The sequence below is a fragment of the Hippocampus zosterae genome, chromosome 11 (genome assembly GCF_025434085.1).
Source record: "Hippocampus zosterae strain Florida chromosome 11, ASM2543408v3, whole genome shotgun sequence".
Classification (NCBI taxonomy): Eukaryota; Metazoa; Chordata; class Actinopteri; order Syngnathiformes; family Syngnathidae; genus Hippocampus; species Hippocampus zosterae.
This window is the reverse complement of record NC_067461.1, coordinates 11,301,646-11,320,589: the sequence shown is the minus strand read 5'-3', so window position 1 is coordinate 11,320,589 and position 18,944 is coordinate 11,301,646. Positions and strand designations below refer to the sequence as shown.

Genomic DNA, 18,944 nt, shown 5'->3' with positions numbered 1-18,944 from the left:
CAGAAAGGCATAGAAGTGGACGTTCTTGGGAATGTTTTGATCAATTCATGGGTCAAACGCTTGTGAATATTGCTTTGCTTAGTCCATTGAATTTTGAGTCACTGCCTCACCGGTCATGAATCACATGCCACTGCTTGCACCTCCTGCTTCAAGAACAAGAACTTGTGTATAACGTACAGAAAAACTGAACAATTAGATGTTTTAATTCAAAAGTTTTGAGAAGGTCAAATTAAGTTCAGATTGGAATTAGAAATTTGAATATTTGTTTTGTCAGTACGAAGTTATCGAAAGTAACACAGTACGAACGCAAAAATTGTAGTAAACCCTTGAATCATGGAACATTGGCTTTGAAATTCAGATAAATATTTGTACATCAGACTATTATGTTATAAATACGCGAGCCAGAGCTAAATATCCTTCATAACTTCCCAGCGTGTCCAAAGTACCACTTTGTCCTTTGAATACTCACAAGAAAAGAAAAGGAGCTGGAGTGAAACACTTTTGCGATCATAGGCCTCATTGAGCGATGTTTAGTCTTGGAAATCTGATTTTTGGATTAGAAAGTCGATGTCATATTAAAAATGTTAGCTTGCTAACTAGCTTTTTTTAATCTATAACCTTGTAAATTGCAAGCAAAGTCTTTCGGTTGCCCTTATGTTGCCTGTGATGCACTGCCTTTAGTTTAAACCTGTATTTTTATGAGAGCTGTATACTATTCAACTGTGTCAAAATGATTGTGAGAAAAGGTCAAATAGCAGCAAAAAAAGCTAAAGCACGGTAGACGGCAAGAAGATGTGGTTTGATCTCAAATATAAGTCACAAAACCTTAAAAATTGACACCTCAAAGTGAAAGAATTAAAAAATAAACAAAATATACTGACGCCATTACTTTATTTTAACAATGCATTGTAACTGTTAATCCTCTACACCTCGGACTTCAGACACGTCACTCCAAACTGCCACCTTCAGAAGTTCTCCGATGACTCTGCGATTGTTGGCCTCATTACAGAAGGGGACGATCGGGAGTACAGGGGACTGACAAAGGATTTTGTGGACTGGTGCCAGCAGAATCTCCTCCAGATCAACCCTAGGAAAACTAAGGAGTTGGTTGTGGATTTCTGCAGGAAAAAGTCCTCACCAGCACCGATGAACATCCAGGGTATGGACATAGAGAGGGTGACCTCCTACAAGTACCTTGGTGTTCTTCTGAACGACAAACTGGACTGGTCTACAAACACGGACACCCTGATTAGGAAAGGACAGAGCCGACTCTTCCTACTCAGGAAACTGAGGTCTTTTGGGGTTCAGGGGTCACTCCTTAAGACCTTCTATAACTCGGTGGTGGCCTCGGCCATCCATTATGGCATTGTCTGCTGGTCAGGCAGCATCTCAGCCCGGGACAGAAAGAGACGGGAGCGACTGGTCAGGAAGGCCAGTTCTGTCCTGGGTTGCTCCCTTGACACTCTGGAGGAGGTGGGCAACAGAAGGATGCTAACTAAGCTAAAAGCTATGATGGACAGTCCCTCCCACCCCCTCCAGCCCGCCCTGACAGCACTTGGTAACTCCTTCAGCCAGAGACTGTTACACCCACGCTGCAAGAAGGAGAGATACCGACGCTCGTTCCTACCGACTGCTGTCAGGCTGATCAATAAAAAATACCAATCATAATAATAATAATAATTAAATGATGTGAAGGAAAATTGTAAATAGTACTGCGATTTATTCATTTGTGTTCATATTGCATTTAATTGAAAGATGTTTGTTGTTTTTTTTTCTCTTTCTCCTTTCTTCTTTCTACATACATTCTTGCTGCTGGAGGCTGTAAATTTCCCCAGTGTGGGACGAATAAAGGATATCTTATCTTAATTCAAAAAGGAGAAAAGAAATCTTGCACAATACAGTACTCATTCGTAGGATACTGTTGTAATTATTGTCTCAACACGAGAGTGACCTGCAGACGTTTGATTTGACGTGACTAGAAGCATATTTAACAGGACGACTGTACAATCAAGAACAAGCTTCAACCAAAACTGATTTGAGAACAAAAAATAATGCTTAAAATAATGCTTTTAAATGAGACCAAATGTTCTCTGAGCAAAGAAAAGAGGTATGAGTAACAATCTTTTATTAACCCTCTGGGTCAAGAGGCTGCAACAAATGAGAAAGAACATCCAGTGACTCATCCTGATGCTCGGCATCCAAGCATATTCATTTGTTCAATCAGAAGGACCAATGACCGCCACAAGCTGTGATGAGAACCGGAAATTATCAATGTAAAAACCACCCGTAACTGATGCATGTTTCATTAGTAGTTGTTGGAAATCCAGACTCTTATTCTAAGTGAACTTAACTATGAATACATAAATAAACATGCACTTTACACCTATACTACTGTATATTTTGCAGCGCAAAATACATGAGACCTTCCGTCTCTGTGCACCTGGCTTTTGAAGTCTCTGGCCCTCCTGGGCGGTGCACTCGTGGTAGTTCAGGGCGCTCTACTATGGCCGACAATGTTGTGCAACATGGTAGAAGTGCATGGGGGGTAGTTCACTGTCCTCGTCCTTGCAAGTTAAACGCACGAGGCAAGAGCGCTGGGTGCGCCTCCAAAAAGGAAGACAAATATTCTTCAAAGAAAAGTGGAAAAAGATCGGAGCCATCTTGCTTTGGATTAAATTTTGTGATGTGTTGTGCAATAGTACCCAACTCTTTTGTGAACATAACTGGTTGCACAACATAATGAGGAGAGGAAGGAAAATTGGTCGCAACGGAAGGCACATATGAAGGAGGCATTGTACCTGGATGAGGTGTTGAAAAAGGAATGATGGCGCCTGGCTTAGGTGCGAAAACGGGAAGCGTGCCGCTTGGCTGCGGCGCGGAAGCGGTAAAGATTGCACCTCTAAGTGGCAATGGAGGGGGGAAGGGGTTCCAGCTATATGTTGAACGGCACATGAAAAGGTACTTGCCGTGGATGGACGAAGCAGGAACGGTAAAATCAAGCATGGGGCTGTGAGGCCAATCCAAGCATGGCAGCAGAAGGCTGCAACACCTCCAAAGTTGGTGCAAGTGCGTGCAATGGAAATGAATTGAACGGCATTGTCCCACAAAGAGTAAACTGGTCGAGAATTAACAGCACCTCTGCAGCCATGTAGTTCACTCTCTTTGGCTTCAATTGCCTCAAGATGGAACTTCATCAATATAAGTCAACACCAACATACAAATTCTTGATTCATGGATTCATCGATTATTATGCACATTCCTAATTTGGGTAAAATAAATTTAAAAAGTGTTCCATTAACATGATTTATAAGGTGCAATTTTCACATCAGATCCTGGTCTGACGTTACCCTGTGAAGTCTCGGAGTTGGTTTCGTGGAGCACAGCCACGTAAAAAGCTTCTGGAGTGTCATTAAGTCCTACTGGAGGAACATTCATTCATTCATCTTCCGAGCCGCTTGATCCTCACTAGGGTCGCGGGGGGTGCTGGAGCCTATCCCAGCTGTCTTCGGACAGTAGGCGGGGGACATCCTGGATCGGTTGCCAGCCAATCATAGGGCACACAGAAACGAACAACCATTCGCACTCACACTCACACCAAGGGACAATGTTTGTTGTGTGTTCAATCAGCCTGCCACACATGTTTTTGGAATCTGGGAGGAAACCGGAGCATCCGGAGAAAACCCACGCAGGCCCGGGGAGAACATGCAAACTCCACACAGGGAGGCCGGAGCTGGAATCGAACCCGGTACCTCTGCACTGTGAAGCCGACGTGCTAACCACTGGACTATCGGGCCGCCACTGGAGGAACAAAGAAGGGTAAATGTATGCTCGAACAAACATGAAATATGAATTTGATGCACAAACCTCTTTCCTAGTATCTACTGCTTTCATGTTATTTCGTATGCATTCATTGCATCATGTTTGCAATGATTTTCTTGGGGGGCCTCCTATCCATCATTTTGCAAATCATGCATGCGCCGTGAAGAGCCTCTGAGTCTCGAGTAGTTCCGATAAGTGGGTCAAATGCTGGCCACTGTAAAGAATAGAAGCTGGGAAGAAACCTGACTCCTCTGGAGAAATTGCCTACCAGCCCAGCTGTTCATGCTCACACTCATTTGCATAAATAAATCAGGACTGCTGTTCTATTATTCCATCCCAGCGAGGCGGCATCCATGGCTGACTGAGAAATGAAATGCCACTGAGACCTGCGATCATCCAGGAGGCAGTGCGACACAAACTAAAAGATCCCACGAGAACATTAGGGAGGAGAAATATTGTTCCAAGACTCATATCAAGAGACATTTTGTCGCAAAGAAGGGGAGTTTTAATCTCCACTATGACCGGCGGTGCATTAAAAATGGCTTTCAAGCTCATTACAGTGACAATGAATAACTTGTAATTTCACTTTAGCTCGATAACATTTTATCAGACACACCCACAATAGGCTACCACATCTCAAACAATCTTGTTAATGCTGAAATTGCACTTCAGTATAACATGATATGCAGCGTGCTGCTCTAATTACATGGATCGCAGCAGCATCAGTCAACAGAGAGAGCATATTTGCCATCAATATACGATTAACATTTCATTCGAATATGACCAAATCCTTCCAAAATGGATTGAAAGAAAATGCTTCAAGGAATCAACTGCTTCGGTGAAACCAAATGCTAAATTGCTGATTCAATTAGGAATGTGGTCTCAAGGATGACGGGAATTTATATCTTATCTTATATCTTTGGTTTAAAAGTCGAGTAATGAAAGCCCTAATTGAACCAAGGCACCACGTGTACATGAGACCCATCTCACCAATCACCACCAAACCAAAATTCTGAAATAATAATGGTCACGTCTCAAGTTACTCAGAAATTGTTCAACTTGCTCAGTGTGAAATGTGGGCCTGTTTCATTGAATACAAAGCTGACATACTTATGATGACTTTATTAACCCTCATTTGTGGCACTTGCACAACTAGGGACCTTTTCCAGATCAGGCAAGGTTGAGCATTCTCAGATTACATGCGTTGCATTTTTTGTAATCAAGTGAGTGGATACATTTGAGCTGTGTCGTCTACTTAAAAAAAAAAAAATCCGGATACAGATGATTTTATTTCGTGCAACCACTTGATAAAATAAATGTGAGTGAATTCAATCCAAACTTTTTTCAACCTCGTATTACGGCCGTAAACCACCCTTCACTTGGGACAGTGCAGTCCGGAGTGGACCGACACGTTTATTGCATATGTGAAGCTGGCAGGGCAAGGGGTTGATGGCTGGTGTGTGGCATGTGAGCACGAATTGAAAAATGTTTTAATGTTTCATCACTCTGCATTTTGGTTGGATCAGCGCACGTAGGCCGGGACTTTGTCTCCATGCAAACGATACCCACACAGCCTGTAGAAGAGGGCTTGAAATCTTTTATTGTTAGGGAAAGTATGTTCATCTCTATAATTTAGGTGCTTCCAGGAATCCATCATTTTAATCTTAATTTGTAGATTTGAGCGGTCCAGTTCACATGGTTTGTGCATAGCCAGTGACATCACGGTGGCTGCACTCGTGGCTCACTTGCTGGGATACAGCATGTGTACTGTTTTTGGTTCGGTTGTGTGTGTCACTGACAACGAGAGGAGTGACACAAACAATTTCATGAAACTGGCCGATGTTCTGCATACACTGACAATGTTTTTAATTTTTTTTTTTAATCCTACCATATTATTCGGCGTGGTACAATTATGATGATGATTTGCATTTAGATGTACTCCAAATGTAAAAGTCTGGCTGCGATACCATTCACTCGCGGACTGTGTGTTTTCATGGGAATCTGGCACATTTCGACCCCTAGCTCTGTTTTATTAAACATTATTGATTCCCAGCAGTTTTCTCCACATTGTTCGTCACGCACAATTTCTCCTAAATTAATGATAGCCGTAGAAACAGAAGCTCGGAGGCTCACTCTTACCCAAGTTCCCAGTCATCAAATAAGCATTGTGGAAATCCTTCATTCCCAATCCAACGATGTGGATGAATTCCTCTATGACCTGCATGAGCTCCACCGCTGCGGGATAGATCTGCACGAGACAACAAATTATTAAATAAATCAGTGAGAAAGCACCTCATTTTCCACTCTGCTGCTCTGAGTTCACACACACTGAGTCTGTCTGTTGGGGGAACAGTGTGGGGAATAAAGTAAAAACAAATTCAAATAAAAATGTGATTAGAAAAAAAACCCCTGTGGTTACTGCTTACTGAGGCAGATGACTGACTGCCCCATTCTATGAGTTCTAGCATTTTAACATTATACGGCTGTATATGATGCAGTTTTTTGTTACATCAATATATTTTTTGTAACATTTATCTGAGAAGCGGAATACACTTTGGATGGGTCACGAGCCAATCACAGTGCACATATAAACAATTCACACTCATATTTGTGTCTATGTGTTATGATTTTGAGATTAAATGGATGGATGGATTATTCCCTCAGCGCCCATTTTGTCTCCGCCTGTTCTCGGCATCTGAGTTCCTTGTGTTTAACCAATCAGCTCCCTCAACCCTTTGGGTCCTGTCCAGGTGTTTCTCGTTGTCTCGTCACTTTGCTTGTATTTAGTTCCCTGGGTTCTGTCAGTCTTTGTCGGATTGTGGTGGGTCTTTGTGCTACTCTCATGTGTATGTACTTCTGTCATCGGTTTTGTGTTATTTTGTTTGTTTCTTTGTTTGTTTGTTACTTTGATTTCTTGTGGTTTTCAGGACTTTGTGTTTTTCATTTTGTTTTTCCAGTGTATCCCTGCAAGTGTTTTTGTTAATACATTTTGTTCACCCCACGCTGCTCCTCCTGCCTCCCTGCTTTTTGGGGTCCTCTACCATTCACGCAAACATGACACTATGTACAATTAAGATTCTTAAATTTACCAAAGAAAACAATTTTTGAAATGTGGAAGGAGCCGCAGTGTCAAAGTTTAACCCATGCAGCCATGGGGAAAACATACAAACCACTCACAGAAAGGCAGATTAAAAGCCACAACCTGAGAACTATGAAGCGAAGTGCTAACCTAACCACCCAACAACCACCACAAAGATATAAATATTATAATTATTATTACATTCGAATTATTGTGTAAAGAGTATACCAATATCTTGACTGCATGTACAATTGTGTGACATCCCCTCCCCCCACCCCCGTAAACTCAAAGCTTGTCAGGTCATTTGCATGTAAGTTATATGTATGATTATCTTCATAACTGGTGACACAGGGATCAATGGTGGAAAAAACAATTCCAGGAATTATCATTTACTATTAATCCACAGAAAGCAGTGGTATAATTAGCAGGGTTGGCCGAGTTCCACACCGGATTGAGAGTATTCTTTTTGTTGAAAGTGTTTAAAATTGAAATGAAATTCATAGAAATGAATGTGATCAGTCAGTCAAATTTTGGAAGCTAAGTCTCGACATGAAAGTGGATGGTTGATGTGGATCATTTTGGTCGGATCCTCAGACAGCACAAGCTCGGCCACTGACACTGGAGGAGCGAAAAAGCGATTTCCTCCAGGTCAATATATCAAAGGCATGGCCATCCTGGGACTGCCCTCGCACTATCCAGGCTGCTCGTCTACACACTGACGGGTCACATGTAAGCACAGACGTTGATAAGGGATGCCCCCCTCCCACCTCCCGCAGTGATGTTGTACATGATGATGCTTGACAGTATTCCCAAAACATCAACTTTAAACAATGTTAATTTAACAAATGTGTGAGCATATAATGAGGCTCTCAAGCAATTAAAAAGGCCTTTAAGTGGCATTTAACAATTAGCACCTCACTTGATGTTTATATTTGGCAAACACCTAAGGCAGAGCTCTGTGTGTGTGTGTGTGTGTGTGTGTGTGTGTGTGTGTGTGTGCGCATGTGAAATGCCGCAAGTGGATCGGCCAAAGTTGAGATCCTCTAATAAATAACACAGCAGAGTCACGCGGATTGGGGTGGGTGTGGTAAAAAGAAAAGCACATTGCATCGCCCCTTCCGGCACGTTTGACGCACAACGCAGTCATACGTATTCCACTAGTCTCCATGGCAACTGTAAAGATGTGAAGGCAGCACAAGGAAATGGCTGCAATGGGGTATCTTTAGAAAAAGCTCTTGCTTCTCTCTCCATGGAAACAGTGACCGCAGGTGAATGTATAGTGATCTCTCCTCCCAGCCAAGTCTACAGGCAGTAAAACCTCACAATGAGGTGTTTTATGAGTTGTTGTTTTCTTTTTTTTTTGCAGGTGTCCTCAATGCGCAGTGTGTGGGTGCTGTGCAAACAGAGTGGCATGCACTCATTAAGGCAACACAAGCTAGCAAGTGTGAAAAAAAATATAACTGTGAAGTTCCGCAATTTGTCTTTGGAAAGCAGAATATTGAACGAATGTCACCTTGGCGGAAATGAAGGAGCAACCTATTTTTTCTGCATTTCCTCAAATCTGTTCCTCGCGTTCTCTGATGCATTTTGCTTCACTGAGTTTCAGTGAAAGACCGGAGCAAATTATGGGCCCTGTCAACCTACAGCTGCCATGAATAGATACTTAAATACAGTCTATACGGGCAGCTGGGACCAGCTGTCAGCATCAAACTGATCTAACTGGATTTTAGTTCATGTCAGTATAAGTGTTACCTAATTCAGGTGGATCTGGCAGCGGCATCACAGCAGATGCCCTCTCCAGACTTGCAGCTATCACAGATGGCATCTTTTGTCTAGGTTGTGTGTGTTTTCGGGGGTTTCAGCTTGCAGACACAAGCCGCCACGTTACAAAGTGCCATCTCTCAAAGCTCTGACAGAAGATGTAGCCAGGAGCGACTATTCATGGATAAACAGCGTTGCAAGAGAGCGTTGTGTTTTGAGCTGCGGCACATTACTGCAGTGCTGCAGACCTTTAATATGCATCGTGTAATAATAAGCGATTTCCCCTAAAACTGCACATTTCACCAACTTGCCAGTGAGAGAGTGAGAGAGAGAGAGAGAGAGAGAGGCTCAAAGAAGATTGACTTTTTGCTGCTGCACTATAATCAATAAAACATATAAAGCCTGAAGTGCAACAGAGTGCTATAAAGAAATCTACTTAAGTAATGGTCTAATCACACTAATTGCCATGATTTGTATCTGCTATGTTGGTCAGTGTGCAGAATAGGGGAGCCTGCAGTGCTTTTTATGGCTGAAGGAGTTTCCGTGGTAGCGCTGCTGCCACCAAGTGGTGATCTGCGAAAGTCACCTTAAAAATGAGGCCACATGCACGATGAGGACACCATGCTAAATGACCCTTGTGATGCAGAGCGTTATCTAAGCACAAAACTGACTTTTATTTAAGTCTGTGGATGACATGGCACAGCATTGCCTGAGTTTTTAAGTGCACAACACTCGTGTGGGCCTGAATTATTCACCGCAACATGCCTACCTTCTGCGCATCCTCCCATTTCTCCTTGTTGTCCTCCTCCAAAAGATTGCTGATGATTTGAAAGAAATTCTGTGGAGATAGGACAGGAAATATCATTCACCGTAACACACACGTCCCTCACTTTTGCTCCCAGAACCTTAAAATGAGCATCATGCATCACTACGGGGTTATTACGGCTGTGTGATGGCATATCAGGGGCAATTCAACACGATCTCCTTGAACGCACCCCTGCAGCTTGGAGCAAAAAATATTGAGCGCTGGAGGAAATAAGTACAAGCTGGAACCATAGGGGGAAAAACAGATGAAAGGGAATGTTTGAGCAGCTGTGTGCATTGTCTTGTTCAGCTGGAGAGAGTCGGGAATGCTTGAGGTGCATGCCTGAAGTCGTAATAGGACCTTGGTCTGATCCTTAGTCTTGTTATTTCGTCTAGTCCACAATGTGCCTGAGGGAGTGTCTCTCTCTCTCTCTCTCTCTCTTGACAGAGGCTATCTTGTTTTCTACTTGAATGCTTATGCTCCCTCTGGTGGTAATGTGCCCACTTTAACACTGCATTAGTGCAGAGGCGCGTCGAGGGGGGTGAGGGTGGGGGCGGGGGAAACTGCTGGCTATCTGACTGCTCTGCTGTGGGCCCACACACACTGAAGAACTCCGGTAATAACCGCGGACAAAATGCTTTTCTCATCACAGATTTTTTATGGTGCAAAAATATCTGAATGGGCTCAAGGCCGCCCGTTCATGGTCAACAAATTCCTGTAGAATATTAGTGGCATTCATGGAGACTTCATGTGACCACTGAGATCTGAACATCACTGTCATTTCTATGACTATTTTTTTCTATCCCATTTTTTGCACATGCCCTGCAAATTGCAAATTATGTCACCTAAAACATGTGTAAGTCAATGAAAAAAATTATAAAAGGGTAAGTTAAAAAAAAATAAACAAAAAAAACAAACAACAGAGATAATGTGCGTAATCTCATACAATTGGCGAGGTAGCTATTTTCAGGATTAACCGATCACATTCAAATTTATGTTATAGGCAAGTTAGCACTCTCCTGCCACCATTGAAAATGCCTCTGATTAACCCCACCTAAAGTTCAGATTTTCTCGTAGACACCTTAATATTTTTGTTGTCACATCTTACAGCACCAGTCATCATCTGCAGCGAGCTTCCACAGCATCAGAGGACTCTTCAAAAGTACCAGCCAGCAGAAGGGTAAAAAAAAAATAAATAATAGGCATAAAATACACCCGAGAACACAGTAAAGACAGTCAGCATCAAGAGAATATTTTGCACAACCTTGACATCACCAAGAACTAGACGTCCCTCGAAACTAGATGAAAAAAAGGAGAGGAAATCTGGTCAGGCCGACAGCAACATTAAAGGAGCTGCAGAAATTCCTAGCAAGTTGTTGAGTACAAGTGACAACAAATTTGCACCTTATTCATATAGTTCGGCTATGAGCTCGGGAAACAATACGGAAGCATTAGCCTACAAAGGGAATAACTAAGCGCGGCTAAAGAAGATCATACCGACAATCAAGCATGGTGATGGCAGCATCATGCATTGGAACTGTTTTTCCTTAAGCTGCAACTAGGGTGGAGTGAATTATGAACAGTTCTATCTAACATTGGTGGGGTGTACGCAGCAGATGCCCTCACAATCTGACAGATTTGGAGTGTTTTTTTTTAAAGAAGAGTGGGGAAATATTGCTACATCGATAGACAAAAAAAAAAGGCTGAGCGCTGTCATAAAAGCCAGCAGCGCTGCAACAAAGTAGTTTGAGGGTGAGTGTATTTATGCAACCAGATTACTGTACATTTGTTTTTGCTTAGAATATATTTTTTATTGTGCTGTACAGTTTGTAGGCCACATGTTTGGTTTATAGGGGGAATGGGAATCTAATCATGAAAAATGCTCTACTTTAATCAACAATGTCAGTGAGGCATTTGTATGGCATGAGACTATGAACTAGTTTTATTTTATATATTTTTTCCTAATTTGTGGATGGTGAATATTCGCTATTTTATGGGCATAATTGATTAATGTATTAATTATTAAGAATTACATTCTTTGCATGGAATTAATTATTAATTGTATCTTGAGGCAATTGAGGCAATAAAGAATGTTTTGTAGTGCTCTATAAATACAGCTGAGATGAGTTGAGTTGAGAATGAACTATTCTTATAGTAGGTGATCATGCGGTCATAGTTTAGTCAGTCTGCTAGTTTATCTTCGGAACTGAACTCAATGGGAAGGCAGAAACAAGAGCTCAGAACACTGAGACACATTTTATCAATTAATTGATCAAGACTGCCCCCAACCTCGATCAAATCAATTTGCTAATATAATGGGATTTGGCCTAAAATCAAATGAACAAACGATTGATTACCGCCCATTGAGTTCCCGTTTCAGTGCACGGGACCCGCAGACAGTAAGTAAATCACACGCGTGTGCTGGAGTGAGCAGAGATCCCGAGGCCCGACAAGGGTGTCTTTGAAAGTGACACGGCTCTGAGGACATAAATTATCTTATTGAAGATGGAGGTGGAGCTTTAGCTATAATCTCCATCATTGACATAAAGAGGATCAGGACTGCAGTCAAGCCCAACATGATGAGATGAAACAGCTTAGGCTGTGGAGGAGACTTCTTAATACAATAGAGCCACGGGCTTGTTTGTCAGCCATTGTGCTGCCTCAGACATTTCTCTAATATATGACAGAGCTGGCAGGGAGAAGATCGCTATCTATTTCCTAGTCCCGCAAAACACAACTAGCTCCTTGTATTAATTTGCTTTTTCACAGCAGTCATTTTGACATCATAAAAAAAGGGATTGCACAGAAAAGAAGTTTGCGGAACTTTAGAAGAGGGCTTGGCATATTATAACACTGTTTAATGACACTGGTCAACAAAAGTGGCTAGAGTTTCAAGTAAAATTTTCCAGGGTTTTTTTTTTTGCCTAATTCCAAATTTTCATTTGCTCGAGCGCAGGGGGATCAAACTTATTTTTGGAGTGGGCCACATTGTAGTTATGGTTTCCGTGAGCAGACCATGATGACTGTGAATTTTGTGTAAATGTTTGATTGCCTTCACAAATTACATAAACAGTGCCCAACAAATTGGTGGATAACTAATTTGGAAACCAGAAGTCAAGAATAATGCTTGGTTCAGCCATTGTTTACATTCATGTAATAAGTACGTAACGAGATAATGCGTGCAATATCTCTATGTAATGATGGATTTCATATGACAATTTTACATTTTGGTTGAGACTTTAACAAGCATCATTAAAAAGTTGACAAGCTTGATTGATAAGTTGACAAGTTCACAAAATCGTATGGCGGGCAGATCTGGCCCCCGGGCCTTGAGTTTGACACCTGTGCTATAATCTAGCACATCTTGTCTCCATGATAAAAATATAATTAGAATAAATATGATATAATATGTAAAAAGATAAAATGTTGGGTAATATTTATGAGTTCTGGCTTTGTCTCAGCAACAGGTGGTATTTCTAAAACAACACAGCTATACATGACGAAACACACACACACACACAAATTAAGGACTGTTTAAAGCAGCATCAAAAAATGAGTTTAGGAACACAAACTCGAAAGCCAACTCAGATTTAAATTTGCTGTCCCAGTGTTAATCGGAAGTGAGTGTTCCAGCAGAGGCGCTGTAAAATTAGCTCTGCAACTTAAAGAAGAACATGACGTCAAGACGTTTTTTGACATCAATAAAGACTCCCATCAAGGTACAACTCCTCAAGGGTGTATCATCCTGGTCATCTTCAATGAAGCAGGAGTCCAGAACATTCTGAGGTGAACTGATTGTGAGCTACTCATCGTAAATACGGTTCTAATAATGTTGCGAAGACAACATTGAGAGTCCCACATATGAATGGTTTTTAATTTACCTGCACGTCATCGGAAGACGGCTCATAGCTGGCCCTCTTGAAGGTTTCGGTCACATTGCGGAGGATCTCCACAGATGACAGCAGGTCCCCGGCATAGAAGTTTTTCCTCTGGGTAAGGTCCAGCAGGTTTTTGGTCACCTGGGACATTCCATCCCCGGCCAGCATCCTCTGTCCCTTTGCGAGGTGGCCCTGAACCTCCAAAAACAGGAGAGGAAAGAACTTGGGGCATCGGCGTCCTTCACACTTTAGAACAGACAGCTTCACATTGGAAGGAAATGGAGTGAATAAAGTATGAAAAGAAAGCTTATTTTCCAAGAAACCCTTTATGTGACACGAAATATCTGAGCCAGACTCAATTGCATTGTGCCTCACGGACGACTGAAATGAGCCACTGTGAATAAAAAGAGTTAACTGGAGCAGAAGATAAATGTTCAGGCAGAAATTGCAAATAAAAAAATGATGCTCAAGGTCCATCAAATATACATTCACTGCTATAGGAATGCATTCAAAAATACAGCACAACATTCTGACTGTGTATTGCAAGTATGAGAGATCGGGTTTTAAACAATTACAGTTGACAACTTGCATTGAGAAATCAAGTTGTGAGTGATGGCAAGATAGCTTCAAGGCTGCATGAAAAAGTGCATGAATAAACAAACAAAAACTAGAACACCAAACACATTTAAAATAAATAAACAAATACAACATATTACAGAACAAGTAACAATGGCCTAGCCACTAATTAAAAACAACACAAAAAAGAGAAAAAAAAAACATTTGTATTTTGTTTGGTGCGATGGCCCTGATTGACTTTCAAAACACGAAACTAACTAACTCAAATGTGGCTGGGTTATACACAATTTAATGCTTCAGTGTGCATTTGATAACAGGATTTAAATTAAAACTTGATTCAGTTTAAGAAAAAAAACAGATATAAAGGAGGCATAAAAGCTAACATTTGTTTGGGTGCAGTTATATTCCAATGGAATATGATGTATTAGAGACGGTTTTTGCACCCAAATTAAAACATTTTTACATAAAAGACAAGGCATCGTAATTTAAAAGTGGACATGTCTTTGAACGACTTTTAAAAGTAGTTTTTTAATCAATGGAATTGAAAAGACTATGCCATAACTCCTTTGAAATGATAGCACAATCTAATGTTTCTGTAGCAAAATATGCCGCAATGATGCAACATGTCCACCATGTTTGGATGACTTGACACTGTTTTAGAGACAATTTGTTCTTGGGTCTAATGTAATTGTAGTTCAGCCATTTACATCTGGTTGATTTAAGTCCAATAGAACAACAAAACATAAGGGACGTGTCAGAAAATGAAAACTATTTATGACTGAAAGATATATGGCGAAATGTTCCCTTTCCGTCTCTATTGAAAGATGGATGTCGCGCCACAGTGCAATGAGAATGGATGAGTGCTGGAGAGAATGTGCCGTGGGGCGAGGGAGGAGGTTACATTTTGATGCATTGTGAACAGAGGATGTGGGGGGGCAGAGCTGACTTTGCACCTACTGATTGCTGCAAGTATCTGAATTCATTTGTTATGCATCGCGCATAGCTCGGCTGTTCCCAGAAGGCCATACCACGGTGATCCAAAGAGCAACGTCGACTGGTCGTGCCTGCGAGATGGCGGGAGGGAGAGAAGGCGACAGATTTGGAGAAGAGGAAGCGGCGGGCGGGGGAGATAAGAAGGGAGATGAGGATGCGGGCGCAGAGAGTTTAGGGGTGGGATTAAGACCAAAGGAGAGTTGAATGACAGAAGGGTGCAGCAAAGTCGGGGAGTTGGAAACAGGAAATGAAGGGGAAAAAAAAGAGAAGAGGACAGACGGACATATTAGTTCTTTTCATGAGATATTTAACAATCCCCTTTTGTCCAGTTCTGCAGCTCATCACTCACTATCAAAATTTGATGCCTCATATTCAATTATGCAGTGCATTTGAGAGTGCTTTTTCAATGTATTAGCAGTGAAACTGGAGTCCCATGGCTTGTAATATATGCATCATGTCTTGTGTTATTAGTGCAACATGAAAACTCAGGATTGGTTTATTCAAGCATGCGGCACTACTGCTGTGGTCGCTGTCAGGCAACGGAGCAGCGATCCAGAAATAGCAGAACCACCCAATATCCACCCACACGGCCGTGCGCATCCTACAGAGACGGTCCAACATCACACCTTCCCAGCTGTCGACCTGCTGGAGTGCACTTCACAGATCACCCGGCCGTTCGACATCCCGAGGAAAACTCACACAGTAAAAAACAAAAAAAAACATTTCCCCTGGCGATCCTCCCTCACTAAAACCTTCGCTATTGTTTGTTCACGTTCTCGCTTTTCCACAAGTCAACACAGACACACACACACACATACAGGGAGGAAGGTCTCAATGCCACCTTTCTGATCTGCCCACCTACTATCTTCTCGTCTCATCTTCCACTTGCGCCGCATCGTGAGAGTGAGTGAAGACTCGGGATCAGTTCTGCACACTGACTCCAACCACAATGGCGACCGCATTACAGCATCACAGCACAGCTATGCCCCAACCCACAAATTATACAAACTGCTGTAGGTGCACTTGCACAATCTAATGAGATCAAATAGTGCTATCAAAAAACAAACCAAAAAAAAAATTTACTGAGAGATGCAATTGCATCTAACGTCGTGGCCAGTAAGTAGAAACCTTTTCAGACAGCATTAATTTTTTTCTGATTCAAGTTTTTGGGAGTAAATTGATTTAACTGCTGACCATTGCAAAATATTAAGAGCCTTTCTCTCTCGCTGTAGAACAAAGATGTTTTTTGGGGGGCGTGTCTGATGACCTCTACCCTTTTTTGATGCCTTTGTAATGTGAATTCATCCATCCATCCATCCATTTTCCAAACCGCTTGAACCTCACTAGGGTCGCGAGGGGTGCTGGAGCCTATCCCAGCCGTTTTCGGGCAGTAGGCGGGGGACACCCTGAATCGGTTGCCAGCCAATCGCAGGGCACACAGGGACGAACAACCATCCACGCCCACACTCACACCTAGGGACAATTTAGAATGTTCAATCAGCCTGCCATGCATTTTTTTGGAATGTGGGAGGAAACCGTAGCACCCGGAGAAAACCCACGCAGGCCCGGGGAGAACATGCAAACTCCACACAGGGAGGCCGGAGCTAGAATCGAACCCGGTACCTCTGCACTGTGAAGCCGACGTGCTAACCACTGGGCTACCGGGCCGCCCCTAATGTGAATTCAGAATGGGAGAAAATAACAATTTCCAAAGGCAAATGTTCATTGATGTGAAATGCCTCAATCCCTTTGATCGCAAGGAAAAAAAAAACATTCATAGGGAGTGGGGGGCATTCAAGAACCTGAGCAATAACAAAAGCATGTAATGACACCACCAAAATGTCATTTATTACTTCTCCTATACTATGTGGGGGTCTTCTATGATCATGATTTTAATTTTCACAACCTTCAACTATTGTTATGACACAGAGGTGGTGTAATTAATACATAACAGCCTTGTTGTTAGAGAACTCAGTTTCATTTAAAAAAATGGATGTCCATGAGAGCTTTTTGGTGAACTAACCTGTGAAGAGTTTCACAGCTTGACGTAATGTTGTAATAATTGCTCTCTCCTTTAGATGAGTGACATAAGACTTAATTGATCATTCAAGCAGCAGACAGGGACAGAAATTGATCCAAATGATAAACCTTTTGACCATTGCTTTGGAGCACAATCATCTCAAATTATGCAGGACAAAATCAATTATTAGTGTATCGCAAAAAACAAATTACATTATGAAAAGGAGCCCACTGATTACATGTGCACTGACACCAAAGTGATTCTAAAACACTCAATTGATAAAATGTGAGTGGGATTATTAGTAATGTCGTGGTTCTGATAATCAGCTTTGATAGACTCCAAACGTCCTGCAATGTTGGGAAAAAAATGGATATATGTATGACCAAATTTTGGGTTTCTCCCTTTTACCTCTCTCCCTTTAAAAACCTGCCCCAAACTCCCCTTTTTTATTTTAACAGTCCTTGGGTATCTGTCAATGTCAAGGGTAGAAGGGAGCCTTCCGAGCATTCTCACTACACTGATTGGAACCTTTTCCAAAAAGATTTATATCAAAATGTCAAGGCGGTCTGGCGGCATCACAGTCGATGGCAAATGACCAAATCAGCTGCCAAAAGACTCCCACACCCTCCTGCAAGATGCCATTCATTGATCAGCTAATCATCTCTGAAATCTTGCTGCCAAAAGTGCCGTCAAATCTCTTGGAGACAAAGTGTGCTCACATCTCAGGGTGTCATTATCTAACGGGTCAAAAAAAAGAATGATCACAACTGGACCGAGAATAACAAATCCACCAATGCTGAACAATTCTGAACATGGCAGTCAGCCTCATTTGAATGAGTAAGCCTGACATGCCGGACGACGCTGCTGGATTTGATTGTTTACTTCCCCAATGCAAATGCACTGCACAAGTCTAAAGTTGAATATTTTCAACCTTCATCTGAATCCCAAGACTCTTTGACCTTGTGCTACCCCTCTTACACAATGTAGCGGAACTCCTTCATCTAGCTTTGCAGAAAAATATTTTCGTGACAAATTAAATGCAACCTTGTTCCTGAAGGCCTTCAGAGGCGGACAAGTGGAGCGTTTTTTTTTCCACCCAGCACAATGCAAATGCAAATTCCTCTCCGTGAGCCGTCACCTTACCGTGGTGGAGGGGTTTGTGTGTCCCAATGATCCTAGGAGCTAAGTTGTCTGGGGCTTTATGCCCTTGGGAGGGTCACCCATGGCAAACAGGTCCTAGGTGAGGGACCAGACAAAGCACGGCTCACAAAGCCCTTAATGACAAATAAAATCGATGGTATCCAGTTTCCCTTGCCCGGACGCGGGTCACCGGGGCCGCCCTCTGGAGCCAGGCCTGGAGGTGGGGCTCGTTGGCGAGCGCCTGGTGGCCGGGCCTACACCCATGGGGCCCGGCCGGGCTCAGCCCGAAGAGGCATCGTGGGTCCCCCTTCTCATGGTCTCACCACCCGTGGGAGGGGTCAAAGGGGTCGGGTGCAATGCGAGCTGGGCGGCAGCCAAAGGCAGGGACCCTGGCGGTCCGATCCTCGGCTACAGAAGCTAGCTCTTGGGACATGGAATGTCACTTCTCTGGCAGGGAAGGAGCCCGAACTGGTGTGTGAGGCAGAAAAGTTCCGACTGGATATAGTCGGACTTGCCTCCACACACAGCCTAGGTTCTGGTACCAGTCCTCTCGAGAGGGGTTGGACTCTCTTTCACTCTGGAGTTGCTCACGGTGAGAGGCGCAGAGCAGGTGTGGGCATACTTATTGCCCCCCGGCTCAGTGCCTGTACATTGGGGTTCACACCGGTGGACGAGAGGGTTGCATCCCTCCGCCTGCGGGTGGGGGGACGGGTCCTGACTGTTGTTTGTGCATATGCACCAAACAGCAGCTCAGCATACCCACCCTTTTTGGAGTCCTTGGAGGGTGTGCTGGAAAGTACTCCTGCTGGGGACTCCCTTGTTCTACTGGGGGACTTCAATGCTCACGTGGGCAATGACAGTGACACCTGGAGG

At 42.9% G+C, this 18,944-nt stretch overlaps 1 protein-coding gene across 10 annotated transcripts in view; it reads right to left on the bottom strand.

Moving 5' to 3' along the window:
• adgrb3 (adhesion G protein-coupled receptor B3) overlaps window positions 1-18,944 on the bottom strand; it is a 125,918-nt gene that overhangs the window by 41,043 nt on the left and 65,931 nt on the right. For 7 of the 10 annotated variants that reach the window (XM_052080562.1, XM_052080564.1, XM_052080557.1 and 4 more), the window contains 4 exons: window positions 14,876-14,982; window positions 13,346-13,543; window positions 9,429-9,497; window positions 5,959-6,067 (listed from right to left, as the gene is read on the bottom strand). In XM_052080562.1, coding sequence (XP_051936522.1) covers window positions 5,959-6,067; window positions 9,429-9,497; window positions 13,346-13,543; window positions 14,876-14,982 — 483 coding nt within the window. The remainder of the gene's footprint in view (window positions 1-5,958; window positions 6,068-9,428; window positions 9,498-13,345; window positions 13,544-14,875; window positions 14,983-18,944) is intronic. The other 3 variants (XM_052080558.1, XM_052080561.1, XM_052080559.1) reach the window with 2 other exon arrangements.